The sequence below is a fragment of the Papio anubis genome, chromosome 13 (genome assembly GCF_008728515.1).
Source record: "Papio anubis isolate 15944 chromosome 13, Panubis1.0, whole genome shotgun sequence".
NCBI classification, from domain to species: domain Eukaryota; kingdom Metazoa; phylum Chordata; class Mammalia; order Primates; family Cercopithecidae; genus Papio; species Papio anubis.
Window position 1 is genome coordinate 5,824,361 of NC_044988.1, and position 15,840 is coordinate 5,840,200.

Here is a 15,840-nt window from a genome sequence, read left to right on the forward strand (position 1 = left end):
ACAACTAATGAAAAGTTTTAAATTTATAGGCTTGGGTCAGTTTGACCAAATTGCAACTAAGAAACCAAAAACTTAGTTCACTCACATTGGTTTATTTGTATAAAACCAGATCATCTGTTTTAAAGAATCATGACTTTGTTTTTCTGAAAATGAAACAAACTCATTAATAAAATATTACAACCGTACAGAAGATAGAAAGATGAAAATAACAACCCAACGTCTTACCACTGGAAATAACCAGGGTAAACACTGAAGCATCTCTCCATGTCCGCACACATACAGGGATGCCATTATATATTACATAATTAGATGACTGGGTTCATACCATCTGTGTTACTTTTTAGTAAATTACTAAGTTTTAACACAAGAAAAATAAGTGAAATTTTGTGAGTGTTTCTTTTTTCTTTCTTTTTTTAAACTACACAAGAGTCACTCTTTAAGATTCCTCTGTAGTTAAAAAAAGATCGAGGTTGGTGCTGTCTCCACGCACATTCCTGGTCTTATAGAAAGTGATTTCACATTGCCCAAGGTATTTCTTTTTGCCTTTCCTAAGGTGAGACATGCTTTCTTGGTCACGAAAGTCATCTCTCTGTTCCAGATACGGAAACTGGAGACTTTAACTAAAAGAAAAGGACAATTGATAAATGAGTACATCACAGCTGTTCCAGATAAAGAAGGGGCAGAGACAATTAAAGTTCTGGGTGTGTCTGTGTGATAGTAACAGCAGTTCTTGCATGATTTATGGTAGGGAGATATATTTGTATTGGTTCCAGTTCCATTGGTTTGTGAAATATTAATATGCCAACACAGCCTAGCATATTGCAGTCACTGGAAATTGATCAGCGGCAGCCTCACATACCCTTCACTCTATGGTGTTAACCTGTCTTAGTTTCTAAGTCCAATCCTCCACTTTCCCCAGCTCTGTCACACTTTTTCTTTCCAAAATTCCTAACCCTCTGTCTTCACTCCCCTCACTTTCAGCTAACAACCTGGCCTTATGCTGTCACTTGGGACTCTGTCATATTTCCTGACAAATCTACACACCTATGGGTATCTGAACCAGTCTTCCCTCCTGTAGACCAATAAATGTTGCTCCAACAACCACAGGCCCTTTTTTAAGGACTGAGTGCCTTTGCTTGTCCCTGCTACTTTGTCATCAGCCTGTTCCCTTTTTTGCATCATTTGATTAGCAGTCATGTCCACTTTAAATTCCTCTTGCCTGTCACCCGACATTTCCCTCTGCAACTTCCCATGTCTTTACTCCTCTCAGTAGCTATCATCTCCACGTCTTCATTTGCACTGGCAGCTCTGAGACCTGGCTTCTGCTACTGCCCTTCATCTGGACTGTTTTTATGGAGGTCTCCACTGACTACTGAATCCAGTGGACCATCTTCAGAGCTCATCTTGATGTCCCCATAGTTTTCAGCACAGGTGACCACTCTTTCCTTCTTTGGACTCTGCTACACTGCACACCTGGATTTCCTCTTACATCTTTGAATGGTTCCATCTTGGTCTCTGAAGGCTTTCTTTCAACACCTTGTTCTTCGAGGCTTTGTTTGTGATTCTGTTCTTCTCTTTACCTTCTTCCACACCTGGAGCTCCACATCATTTCATGACACCTGTATGTAGACAGCTCCCAGCTTCATATCTCCACCCTGGACCACTGCAGCTCCAGGTCTCACACTCAGTTGCCTACTCAGTATCCACAGTTGGAAGACTCCACGGCACCTCATAGCAAACACGCATTCAAAAGGGTCGCAGGAGCAAACGTGCTGGTATCTAGATGGTTACAGAGAAGAGTGAAAAAACAGCAAAGAGGTCAAAGTTACAGGAGGGAAGGAGTAGGGAATCTAGTGGAAGATGAGGTCTGGGTCCTGGGCCATCCACACACAGGGACTTGTGAGCCCTGATGAGAGCTTTGACACACAGAGAAAGTCCTGGCATGGTTTTGAGCAAAAAAGTGACACACCCTGTCGGATACCCTAGCAAAATTACTTTTGCATGGTGTAAAAAAATACATTGAACAGCAATAAGAACAGAAGCAGGGAGACCAGTTAGGAGATTGACGCAGGCGAAAGGTGATGGTGACTCTGACCATGGTGGGATCCGTGACGTGAGAAGTCTGGGTATCTTCTGAAGGGAGAGCACACTGGATCTAGCAGTTCATATGCAGGGTGAGTGAGAAAGAGAAGACTCCAGGTGGAGCTTAGGGGGTTTGGTCAAAGTAAGTAGGTAGAGTCGCTAGTGAGAGAGAGGGATAGAACTGGGAGAAACACTTACTGGGGAAGGTCAGCAGTGGTTGTGTTAAGCCCGAAGTGCCCGTCAGACATGGAGTGCAGAGCAGCAGCTGGATGTGCAAGTCTGAAGTGTGAGGAAGAGTACTGAGCTAGAGACAAATTTTTGAGTCTTGGGGTATAGATATTATTTGAAGCATTTCAATGTGAAGCGGTCAGAAACTTAGCCACGACTAGTCCGAGAAAGAGTGACCAGTGAGGAAGACGCAGGCTAGAAGAGCCTAGAGTCCTGGAATCCAGGGAAGAAATTCCTTATGTAAGAGGTCAGCCTGTGATATGCCACTGCTTACAGGCCAGACCAGATAACAGAACACTGATCCTTTGACTTCATCATGTAAAGGTATTATGACATGGTGAGCAGTTTCAGGGGAGTGTGGGGTAAAACGCCTGCTTGAAGGAGGTTCCAGACAGTTGGACACAGCTTAGATGACTGTTTTGAGGAGTTTTTCTCTAAAGAGGTACTGAGAAACAAGGTAGTGGCTAGAGAAAGAAATTGGTCAAGAGAAGAATATTTCAGTTTAAGATTACTGAGGTCAATTTCTGAATAACATCTAGCTAAGTATAAAACATCCTTTCTCCTACTGGTTGGCACTACTGTCTCTATCATATACCAGGTTCCCATTTGTACTTAGATCTGTTTTTGAACTGTCTCTTCCATTCCATTGGTATATTTGCTCATTACTCAGACTGTTTTTATTTTATCTGTTTTTGTCGCTGTTTTGGAATACAGGTTTATCACTAGTGTCTGTTTTTATTACTGTTTTGGAATACAGGTTCCTCCAAAGTTATTGCTAGAATCTTGATTGGAATTGCATTAAATTTTCTGATGAATGTGGAGGGAATTGTCATCATGAACAAGAGCTCTTTAGTTAACTAATCTCCCTTTGTGTGTTTTAATAGAATTCCTATAAAGCCCTTGTACCTTCATGGAACCTTTAAAGGGGATTTTCAGACATCCTATAGATTTTGTTGCTGTTGTGAATGGAGTTGTCTTTTCTCTTATATTTTCTACTTTATTGTTAATTCATAAGAATATTACTGTTTTCTCTAAACTGACCTTATATCCAGGAGTCTTTCTAAACTCTTATTATTTCCAGTAGTTGTTTCATTCTGTTACGATGATGTACATAGAAGTCCTGTTATCTGCAATAATAGTGTTCTCTCTTTGCTTCCTAATGCTTTTACATCTTAGTTCATTTTGTTATTTTATTGCTTTGGTTTGGGTCTCTAAATCTGTATTGAACAGTGGCAATAATAGCAAACATTCTTTTCTTATTCCCAGTATAGAAGCACTTCTTCATTAAATATAAAACATCATGCTATGGGTTTTTGGTGAGTAGCCTTTATCAAATTACTCCTAGTTTTATTTTGTTTTGTGTTTTTTTTAAGAGACGGGATTGCTCTGTGTTGCCCAGGCTAGAGTGCAGTGGCTATTCACAGATATAGTCAACACACTACAGCCTCAAACTCCTGGACTCAAGCAATCCTCCTACCTTCACTTCCCAACTAGTTGGGACTACAGGCATGTACCACTGCACCTGGCTAAATTATTCCTAAATTTGAAGGCTTTTTGTTAAAATCGTAAATAAATGTTGAACTTTATCCTTTTTTTTTTTTTTTTTACATCTATTAAGGTAAATCATAAATTTGTCTTATGGCTGAATTACATTGAAATATTTTCTGATGTTAAACCATCCTTGCATTCTTGAGAAAACCCTTCATTATAATATGTTTTTCTCCATTGTTAGATTTATTTAGCTAATATTTTAATTTGACTTTTTATATCTATGTTTATAATTTAAATGGATCTATAACTTTATACCAATTTTATGTAACATGGGAGTCAGTATTAGGGTAGCTTCAGTAGATGATTTGGCTATTTTCCACTCTTTCTACTTCATGGCTCCACTGAGTAAAACACGGCTTGATCGTTTCTTCAGAAGTTGAGAGTAGGTCTGCCACTTTAAGGCCGTATAGGCTTGGAGCCTTTGGTTTGGGGATAGTTGTTGATTATCTCTCATATATCCATATTATTTTAACTTTTTATTTGTGTAAGTTTGGTTTTGTGTGTTTTCATCATAGTGTTTTCTTCCGTATTTTTATTTATGCACTGTCTCATTGCATTGTGTTCTTACTCTTCTTCAGCTTCTTGCATTTAGCGTTTGGTTTTATTTCTTATTTTCTAATAAATATATTAAAGATAAATATTTTCAGAGGCAGTATCGTCAATGCTTAGTTCTGAGTAATTTTTTTGTTCAATTTTTCTCTAATTTTTCACTTCTCTCATCCCTGAGATTGAGTTTGGAAAACGAAGTTAACATCCTATGCTGGTTTGCCTCTGTTTTCATTGTAATTGTAGTTATTGGTGTCTGGTTCTCCCTATAGACTGTAAGCACACAGTGTAGACCGTGGCTACCTTGGTGATTGCTCTGTCCCTGGGAGCTAGTCCAGTGCTTGTTTATCCACTGGGATAAGATGATATGTCCAGCAAAGTCTTTCGTTAAAGAGTAGTGTAATAGACTCTGAAACATGGCTTCTCTGAACTCAAGCTACAACTGTGTCCGTTTGGTTTTAATTGAATTCATCTGACATTCAGCATCTAGGCAACCAGAGATAGGGCATTTTGTTTAATTCCTTCTCTCACCAGCATGTGAGGTGAGATCATTTGATCAAAAAGCACAAGTTAGATTTGGACCTCAGGTGCCTTGTATTTCTTTTTTTTTTCTTTTGAGATGGAGTCTTGCTCTGTTGCTTAGGCTGGAGCACAGTGGCACGATCTCAGCTCACTGCAACCTCCACCTCCCAGGTTCAAGCGATTCTCCTGTCTCAGCCTCCTGAGTAGCTGGGGTTACAGGTACTTGCCACCATGCCCGGCTAATTTTTGTATTTTTAGTAGAGACGGGATTTCACCATGTTGGTCAGGCTGATCTCGAACTCCTGACCTCGTGTTCCCCCCCGCCTTGGCCTCCCAAAGTGCTGGGATTATAGGTACAAGCCATCATGCCTGGCCGCTTGGTATTTCCTGAGGAAAATTGAGGCCATTTGATTCATATGAAATGCTATTTGGAAAGCAATTTTTTTTTTTTTTTTTTTGAGACAGAGTCTTGCTCTTGTTGCCCAGGCTGGAGTGCAGTGGCACAATCTTGGCTTACTGTAACCTCTGCCTCCAGGGTTCAAGCAATTCCCTGCCTCAGCCTCCTGAGTAGCTGGGATTACAGGTGCCCACCACCACACCTGGCTAATTTTTGTATTTTTAGTAGAGACAGGGTTTTACCATGTTGGCCAGGCTGGTCTCGAACTCCTGACCTCTGGTGATCCACCTGCCTCAGCCTCCCAAAGGGCTGAGATTACAGTCATGAGCCACCACACCTGGCTGAAAGCAATTTTTTAATACTCTGAGAATATATGACCTTAAAAAAAAAAAAAAAAAGATACTTGATGTATGTGTTTAACATGGTCAGAATTTACACAGGAAATGGGTTTTGAAAGTGTATTGCTTAGTTTCTACATTAGTAAAGAACTAACCTAGGAGGTTCCCTCACATTCCACATCCTCAAGATTCCATGATTCAGACCTGTAGGCTGCTTTATTGAGAGATCTAGCATGATGTATTATATTTAAAGGAAGGAGATGCTAATTAATAATGTTCCAAGGGTGATTGGAAGGCCAGGTCAGATGAGTTTCCAGAATTCACATTATTGTAAACATGTAGTAGTCATTCTGTAAAGGCTTGTCGAGTCCTAAACTGGGAAGATTCAGTTGTGCTACCTAGTGCTTTTTGTTGTTATTTCATTCTGAGGGAAAAACAAATCATTTTAGGTGAAACAAACTAAATGAAAGGATCTAAAATGTTTAGCCCAGTTTCAAATAGACATGTATCACATTTGTGTCCTAGGAGGTAGGTCAAAACTCAAAGAATATTTGTTATCATAGGATAAAATAGACTTTAAATGAACCTGACTGGATATTAATAATGTGGCATAGCATCTCCTGACAGCTATAGTACAAATACAGGATTTAATTTAATTTAATTTAAAAATACAGGATTTGGCCCCTAAATATCTGTCTTTGAGAAGCTACAGATTTTTGTGCTGTTAATCCTAAGTGAAAACAAAATAATTTTAATCCAAGTAAAATCTAAAACATAACATGCGAATAAGGACATTTTTCTATCTAAACATATTGCTATTAGTCAAAATATAATGTATGTTTGGTTTTTGTTGGTTTTTTTTTTTTTTTTTTTTTTTTTTTGAGACAGGGTTTTACTCTGTCACCCAAGCTGGAGTATAGTGGCACAATCTCAGCTCACTGCAACCTTGACCTCCTGAGTTCAAGCGATCCTCCCACCTGAGCTTCCCAAGTAGCTGGGACTACAGGTGCAAGCCACTACACCTGGCCCATTTTTGTATTTTTGTTTTTGTTTTGTTTGTAGAGATGGGGCATAATGTTGTTAATATTAGAAATCATCCCTGTAATTAATGAGAAACAAAATAAAAACTAAAGACATAGATAATAAGGAAGCATAACATAAACTGTAGTGAGTAGCTTGTGAAGGATCCAGACAGGATGAAAAATAGCAAATGATGGAGCAGAGCCTTCCCTAAAGTGGGTGATGAAGAAGGCCCAGCAGCAGGCAGTGCTGGAGCTGGGCCCCAGCATGTGCAGCCAGCACAGGGAAGAACAAACATCAGAGGCGAGGGAGCACATGGCAAGGGAATGACAGACCAAGCTGGGGCCCAGAGGACCTATAAGAAGGGGCGCCCAGGCGGGAGTACGGTGCACAGACTCTCTGGTGGGAGGCTGGGGCCATGAGACCCGGTCCTGTGCTCAGGAAGCCACATCACAGGCAAACTTTTTTAGAGGAGGAAGCACCGCCCAGGGTGCCTCGCTTCGCTTTCTTTGTTGGAATTGGAATAATGCTTCCCGTCAGTCGCAAGCTTCTGTACATTCACTGTGCCTTGACATTGTGGACTTCTAACATTATTTCTCCGTGAGTGATCTTGGAGCCTGGAAGGAACTTATGGCTGTGTGTGTGTTTCCCTTCTTCAGGATTTCTGGATTAAAAGTGGTGGGGGAGTCCCTTTCTCCAGCCTTTCACCTGCAACTGGAAGAGAGCACTGGGTCTCGCGAGCAAGATGTCAGACTGCTTCAGGAAATTGTAGATCAAGTAAGTATCCATTTACTTGAGGAGATCCCCCCACACCACTTCTGCCCTTGCCCCAAGCAATTTTTTAATGTTATTTTTTAAGAAAAGTGTTTGCCCTGAGAGAAGAGAGTAGAAAGGAAGATGCTGGTGACCCACTCTGGACATGGAATCTTAATCCTCCAGGTCCTTCCTAGCTTCTGGCCATGGTAACGGGCAGCAGGCCCTCCCATTGGGTCAACATGTGGCTCCCTCCAAAGTTATTCTGTTTCGTACCACTTTGCATTTAAATATACTTGGCCTCTCCTCTGAAAAATTAGCCTTGCAGAAAACTCACTTGCTCACCACTTTACAAAGCCAGGCTTTCCTATGTGTAGTTGGGGGAGGCATTGTGTGTGGGCATCGCACACATTCCTGGACAGCTGACTGTCCCCACAGCACAGCTCAGGGACAGTCCACTCGCAGTCACCCTGCAGTTAGGATGCTCTTGTATCTTCCAAAAGTTATTTTACTACTAATTGTCTAAGAAACACATCACCAGGGAAACCACTTGCCCATTTTCATCTGGCAGCACTACCCCTCCAGAGTGCTTCCTGCCCTGGGCACGTGGGTATACAGTGATGCAGGGACAACAGAAGTTTCTTTAAAAGGGGGAGGAAGAGCAGCGGAGTAACCTGGGCAGGAAGGACTCAGGAGGGGCACCCTGCTGAATGCCACCCACCCTGCTCCCCTCTTCCAAGTCCTGGGATGCTGGACATCTGCTTTCTGAAGGATCTGGACTTTAATGTGGGCTGCTGCTGCTGCTGCTTTTAGAAAAGTCTGACATATACCTAGTATGTATTTGAGAATGCAAATGGGCATGATTCTGCTTCCTTGTCCAGAGGCTGTAGCTATGAGCGATGCTACCAGGTTTCTGGGGTCATAATGGCAGCTACCACCTATCATGTGCCTTTCCGAGGCCAGGCCCTGTCCTAAGCCTCATCTGCCTATACAGCCTCTCAGGCAGGCTCTTCTAGGCCACGTGGCTGTGCAGTATACAGACCGGGTGTGCGGGCAGCCTCTGCTGCCTACCTGGCTTCAGCTGTCCTATGTCCCAAATGTTTGAGCCACATAATCTGGAATAACAGGTTTGTGGAGAACTTCATAAAATTTGTGGCCTTCTAGAGTCAGTTACATTAACAAAAACATAAAACAAGCCCCAGGATCTGAGCTTCCTAAAGAAACGTGTCAGATTATGAATGATCAGGCTGGAGCTGCTTATCTTGTGAGGTGAGGAAATGCAGCTGATGTCCCCTCAGGAATAACTCTGTGGATATGAAGACTCTCTCGACAGGGAAAACATCCCACTGCCTGCTTTACTACCTCATCGTTTGTGTTGTGACGTTCCTTAAATACATACAAACACAAAACTAAGCATAACGTGTTTGTGATTAGAGTTCTCATACAAATGGAAAACTAAAACAAATGTATAAATTAAATACATACTAAATGGACAAGCCAGTAAAATTCCCATTCATTTCGTTACCTTCATGAGGCAGGTGAATTTGTTGTTTTCAATAGACTTGCCCCAGCGGGACAGCTGAGAGCTGTGTTCGCAGAGCAGGCTCATGAGCTGCACACGCCGGTGTTGGGTCTGAGTGATGGCTCCGCCGTTCTCACTGAGTCTCTTCTCGAACTGCATCGGGACAGTTGTCCACACATACTTCATGATGAGGGACAGTCGCCTCCTTCAGATGCCAGTGTATTCATTGCATAGTAAATCCACCTGTGTTCTCTTTTCATTAGATAAGCAACAGCTAAAGTCTTATTACTGCTTTGTACCAAAGAGAGATGCAGAGGAGAACGTGTGAATGAAGCAACTCGGTGTTAAAATACTGTGCTAGCCACGTAACGAAAGAGGAAGTGAAAAGTCTGTGGACAGCTCACAGATCTCAAACTCCTGTCTGGGCCTGGTTTGATACTGGTTCTCTTAAGGAAATCCTCTTGCGAGTTGAGTGAGAAGAGAACAGTCTGGGGTAGGGAACAGAATACTATCTAGAAACTTCATTTTTATATATATATATATATCTTCCCACTTCTGTGCATCATCATAGCTTCCATTTGTAAAATCTTCCGGATCTTTCGTCCCACTCACCTCATCTTCTTTTCAGTATTTGAAGGAGAAGAAAGAACCATGCTGCCGTAACTCTTACTTAAGTTTCGCAGATCTGAGAGGCTTTGCCAAGTTTATTTTGAGTTGCTCAACAGAACACTGTTTTTACAAACTGAGCTATTGTTTATAGTGTCTCTTAACCAGCCAGGGCTAGAAACAGAGCCAGTCCAGATGTTTGCAGGAGTTCACTTTTCCAAGCACACTTGCAGAGCCTAGAGTCAGCGGGAGGCTGTTGTCATTGCCTGGTATGGGTTTTCCATCTCTTCCTCGCAGCCTATGACGTGACCCCTCTTCAGGCAGATACCTTTACTGCCAGACACGTGGAATGGTTGGTCTTTCCTTTACACTGGCCTTTGCTCTGTTGCTACTTTTTTTTAATATAACGCACATACCACATACCATAAAATTCAGCCTATTGAAGTATATCGTTAAGTGGCTTTTAGTATCATACATGCAGTAGGTTGTGCAACCATTACTATCTCATTCCAAAACATTTTTATCACTCCAGAAAGAAAACACTGTAGCCTATTACCTTGTTCTGGTGTTTATGCTTTCTTTATTTTAGTAGAGATTGTTTTCATTTTTTCTTAATGTTGACAGATGGTTAATATGTAGGAAAGCTGTGTAAAACTTTGTTAACGCGAGAGTCTGCAGTGCCCAGCGGCCCCATGCCCAGATGCCACATGTGGACATCGTTTTTGCTAATATCTGAAGTGCAATGGTTTTTCTCTGACACAGTCCTACTGGTGGTGGTGGTCTTAAGTCCAGCCTGCAGGACTTTGCTCGTACCATTTCCTCATGTTCTAACTCTGCTTTGTCTAAATGGTAGCCACTAGCTATCTATGGCTGTTTAAATTTAAACTAAGTGGAAATAAAAGGCACAACTGTGACCTCTCAGTAGCACCAGCCACATCTCCCTGTGCCCAGCAGGCACACAGTGCTCATGGCGACTGCTGGGCACTACAGAACAGAGGGATTTGTCATCGCAGAAAGTTCTGTGGACATTGCTGCCAAAGTGGTGGTGTAGTATCTTGGTGATATCTTCTAGCAATTATGATTGGAAAAGTGAGTTAAAGCTACCATTGCAGGATTTCAGCATTCGCCCAGTTTAATTACCGCCGTGTCTGAAGTCCAGGTTGCTGACATGTTCTTTTTCCTCCTGCAGTGCATGAACAGAAGTATCGCGTTAACTCAGGCGCGCTACTTGGAGAAGGAAGAGAAGTGTCTCCCTCCTCCCAGGTCGGTGACATTCAAATATGACCTTAGTTTTTTCCCCTGCTCTGAGCTCTATGAAATACATTATCTTTTGAAAAATTTTGAAAGACTATCATAGGCTAAGGAAGAATATGTGTCATTAAAATATAGTACATTACCTGTTTTCTGCTCTTAAACTAGAAGTGTTTTAAATTTTAACTGAAAAGCTCCCGAGGACTCACTGAGTACCCTCTCAGTTAACTCAGAGATGTCTGGGAGCCCAGGAATGAACTCGGGCAAACTGAGTTTCCATCAGCTCATATCTGCCACATCTGAAAGGTGGCACGTGCCGGACCAGGAGTTCTGCCACAAGGACTGTCCTGCAGGGACGATCGGCAGTGTTGGGTGGGGGTGGGCACACCTCTCCACTGCTCCTTCAGTCAGCGACACTCCCTAACACTTGGGGAAAACCAAGCAACGGTGGGGAAAAGCTGCAGCATCAAGAAAAAACACCAAAAGTAAAAGACGAATGTTTTAACACTGGGCCAGGCAGTCACAGCAGGGGGCATGGACATGGTCAGTTCTGCCCTGGGGCATTCATTGCCCAGGCTTTTGAGAGCAGGTGATGTCTACACCAAGCCTGGAGAAGTCTGTGTGTTGGGCATCCGGTGGGCATCGTGGCTTTCCATCAGATGCGGTGGTGTGTGCTTTGCTCAGGGTTGTCAGTGGCTTGGAGACCTCCAGGTTCATCTGGGAGTACAGACTGGAAGCTGCAGAAGAGCTGGAGAGAAGGGTCCTGAGGCCAGGTGCCAAGTCAGGGAGGCTGCAGGAGAGCCCGCTGGGGAGTTTGAATGCTCTGCTGGCCTGGAGCGCCAGATCAGGATTTGGAAGATCACTGTGGTAGCAGCTCAAAGCACCTTAAAGACCCTGCCCTTCTCAGCCAAGCGCAGTGGCCCACACCTGTAATCCCAACACTTGGGAGGCCGAGGTGGGCAGATCACTTAAGCCCAGGAGTACAAGACCAGCCTGGGCACCATGGTGAAACCCCATCTCTGTAAAAATTAGCCGGGCATGGTGGTGCACGCCTGTGGTCCTAGCTACTTGGGAGGCTGAGGTGAGAAAATCACCTGGTTCTGGGAGGTGAAGGCTGCAGTGAGCTGAGATCACTCCATTGCACTCCAGCCTGGGCTGCTCCCTTCATCTTTTATTGCACTTACCCAAAGGTATAATCCTACATCCTACGTTTACTTGTTAGTAAGACTGTAGGTGCATGAGGACGGGAGCCATGCTGGTTTTATGCCCTCGGGACTCCATGCACAGCATAGTACAGCTCAATAAATATGTGTCACATGCATGAAGCAGATGTTTGCAGAGGGAACTGAGGGGACAGAGGTAGCATTGCCCTTTCAAGCTATTATTTCTTTGATTTCCTGAAAACTTGAACATTTCTGCCATACCTTAGAGAATTACAGAGCTTTCACATTGCTATTGACATAAATATGCATAATCCAACTCTCGTTGATTTGAGAAGGATGGAATTCCTGCTTTGTGCCTGGCACTGCCTGAAGCAGTACATGATGGACAGGATGCTGTTTCCCAGCCTCTGAGGCAGGGCCTACCGCAACTCACTCTAACTGGGTATGCACTGGTGGTGTACGCCAAGGCCTGCAGGTTGCAGAGTCCCTGCCACAGCAACCTACCTGCCACAGTAGTGAGAAAGCAGCTGTGGGCAGCAGGTACATGAATAGACAGGCCAACTGCCAAGAGAGGTTTGTTTACAGAAATAGGAGGCAGTGGATTTGACTCTCAGGCCATAGATGGCTGACTGTGAGCGCAGGTCCTCACCTCATATAGATAATTCTTTTTTTTTTTTTTTGAGACGAGGTCTGGCTCTGTCATGAGCTGGAGTGCAGTGACCCGGTTCAGCTCACTGCAAGCTCCGCCTCCCGGATCCACGCCATTCTCCTACCTCAGCCTCCCGAGTAGCTGGGACTTCACAGGCGTCGCCACCTCGTCCTGGCTGGATTTTTGTATTTTTAGTAGAGGCGGGGGTTTTGCAGTAGCCAGCCCAGGATGGTCTGATCTCCTGACCTCGTGATCCGCCCACCTCGGCCTCCCAAAGTGCTGGGATTATTATAGGCTTAGAGCCACGGCCCGGCCTAGATAATTCTTTTGTTTTTTTGTTTTGGTTTTGTTTTTGTTTTGTTTTTGTTTTGGTTTGGGGAGAGTCTTGCACTGTCACCCAGGCTGCTTGGAGTGCAGTGCAGCGATCTTGGCTCACTGCTAGCTCCGCCTCCCAGGTTCCGCGCCATTCTCCTGCCTCAGCCTCCCAAGTACCTGGGATACAGGTGCCCGCCTACGCCCACTTAATTTTTTTATTTTAGTATTAGAGGTAGGTTGGGGTTTCACCGTGTTAGCCAGGATGATCTCGATCTCCTGACCTCAATGATCTGCCTGCCTCGGCCTCCCGAAGTGCTGGGATTGCAGGCGTCAGCCACTGCATCTGGCCCACAAAGATAATTCTTTGTGTCCTTTACTGTTCTCAGCATTCGGGTTGTGGTCACGGTGGAACAAACAGCAGAAGAACTGGAGAGAGCTGCGTCCACCATCAAGGAGGTGGCCCAGGCCGTCCTGCTCTAGGGACAGTCCCAGGACCGTGGCCTCCTGCCACACAATAGGCAGACAGGACTCAAGACTCCCGCTGGCCACAGAGGGGCCTGAAGGAGAGCAAGAACATGTGGATCTTTGATAGGATTGTTACCAAATGATGTCAATATGGACCAATTGACCATGAGAAGGATGCTTATTTTTTTAAAAAGAAAACACATCTAAAAGCCCAGGAACTGATCTTTTTAAAGAGGAAAACTAATGACAGTGTATAACTGATATTTAAATTGTGCATTTAGTACTATTTAAATGTTTTCTTATACTAGTATTTTATATTCTTTTGTTGTCGTTTAAAACTGGAGCTTCAGTGTCTCTTCCCTCCCTTCTAATAGTAATGATACAGTAAGCACTCCTTAACTCCTTAATATTTCATATAAAAATGACTGCAGCATTAAAGCTAAGAGGAACACTTCAACGTATGTGGTACAAATTTATGTTGAAGATCTAATTAAACCACAGATTTTCCACTCTTCGTCGTGTGAAGCTAAATGGTGGCTAAAAGGAACACTTTTTGTGTGATTATTATAAACTTTGCCTTGTATTTGAATCCTAGAACTTTTGTACACACTAAGTATTGATGTCACACCATTTCTAAACTGAGCATCCCTAGCCAGAGAATGTTCATTATACTTCCTAAGTGAGCAATAATTTAAATCAGATGCTATTTTATTTTAATATAATTGACCTTTCTTTACATTTCTTATGTGTTCACCTCTAATCTGTTTTAGGAAGAGGGTTGGTTATTATGTTGATCCCAGAATATAAATAATATCCTTTATATTTTAGAATATCTCAAATGTATTCCTTTTCTGTATGGTGGGTTTGCCTAGGGACATGTAACTACAGGCTTTTTCTAAGCTAAGGAAAAAGATAATTTTTCTTTTCAGCTTACAGATTCCCGATATCTACAAAAGATGTGAAAGCACTAAAAATACCATTTTTAAGCAGTACTTTACCTGTTTTTTCTTTAGCAAACCAGGTTACGTGGTATAAAGGTTTGTTATATGTGCCACAAGATAGCATATAAATATTACACCATCATTCCTTCTCTTGTTAAAGGTAGAAGAATAAAATTACCATTTTTATAATCTGTGCTCATATTACTCAAATGATCTTCAACATCTTTTTAAATAACACGTATTTTTTGAATGTTCAGTTTCTATTTTGCTTGAGGTATTTTGTACGTATGTGCCTTGTGATGGCTGCTGCTTTAAAGGATAAAGTACTCTTTGGGGGATGAGTCTGGTTTGTTTTGTTTTATTTTTTAATGAAATAAACCTACATTCCTGATTATTAGTCCATTTGCATATGTAATATACCCAACAGAATAGTGTCTTAATTTTAACTCTTTTGCACTGGGGTAGTATTCTCTGTGTGTTGTTTTGTCTTATTTTAGAAAATAACAACTAAATTTCTTAGTTCCTTTTTTCACACCCAACCAAAGAATATATGGTATCTGAAGTTTCCTAGGTTCCTGCTGACCTCATAGGACTACAAAAATATCATGGCCATTATTTTCATAAATAATAACTTTTCAGCTTCTTTTATAATACTTTCTAAGTCAATAGCAAATAGCAACATCAAAATCATGTTTGTAATAAACTTTTTGAAAAGATGACCATAAGTTTCTGGGAAAGATGGCGGATCAGGCACATTACTTCAATCCTTAAAACCAACATTGTAAACGAAAAGAACCAAAAGTAAAATTTTTATGTTAAAATTATAGAGTGACCATAATCCAGTAATATATACCACAAAGAAATGTCTACTAGAAACAGTAAAATTTGGATCAAACTGAAGCAAAATGCTGAGAAAGTACAGTCATCTCAAATCTGGACCAAGTTACAAATTTCTCTTTCACAGAGTGGGAAGTTTCCAGAGCGCTCTACCGATGAGTCTGTGTTTTAAAAGGCAGTGGCTTGGGGCGAGCAGGGTAGAGACCATTTGGAGCCCATTTCCACTCAGCAGGACATCCACAGGGAAGAAGAGAACCACACCACCTTTTTATTGTCTATGACTAAATTCTAACTCTGGAAAAATGGGACTTTGGGTCAAGTTGGGACAGAAAATACACCAATATTTCATCAGATTCAGTACTTCACTAATTGTACCATGTGTACTTTTTTTTTATGTACTAGAAGAAAATAATTCTACCTGTATTATGCTGTAAGATGTCTTTCAATATTAGAGATATTGCAATGTGGGTGGAGAAGATGTATCTTTAAGTCTGTGAAATAATAATCATCTGATGTGTGGGCCTCATGCCATCTTTCCTTGTGGACATAAGACGTTAGTCCCAGAAGATAGAGATGTCCAACATCTAAATCTGAAATATCTCCATGCATCTTTCCAGAACACTGTCCTTGTGATGACTTAAATAAAAACATTCA

At 42.2% G+C, this 15,840-nt stretch overlaps 1 protein-coding gene across 3 annotated transcripts in view; it reads left to right on the forward strand.

Moving 5' to 3' along the window:
* SPTLC1 (serine palmitoyltransferase long chain base subunit 1) overlaps nucleotides 1-15,063 on the forward strand; it is a 74,280-nt gene extending 59,217 nt beyond the window's left edge. For 2 of the 3 annotated variants that reach the window (XM_003911970.4, XM_031654049.1), the window contains 3 exons: nucleotides 7,344-7,461; nucleotides 10,755-10,828; nucleotides 13,330-15,063. In XM_003911970.4, coding sequence (XP_003912019.1) covers nucleotides 7,344-7,461; nucleotides 10,755-10,828; nucleotides 13,330-13,423 — 286 coding nt within the window. In that variant the 3' untranslated portion in view covers nucleotides 13,424-15,063. Of the gene's footprint in view, nucleotides 1-3,576; nucleotides 3,627-7,343; nucleotides 7,462-10,754; nucleotides 10,829-13,329 lie in introns of those variants that run through there. The other variant, XM_031654048.1, reaches the window with a different exon arrangement.
* Nucleotides 15,064-15,840: the final 777 nt, after the last annotated feature.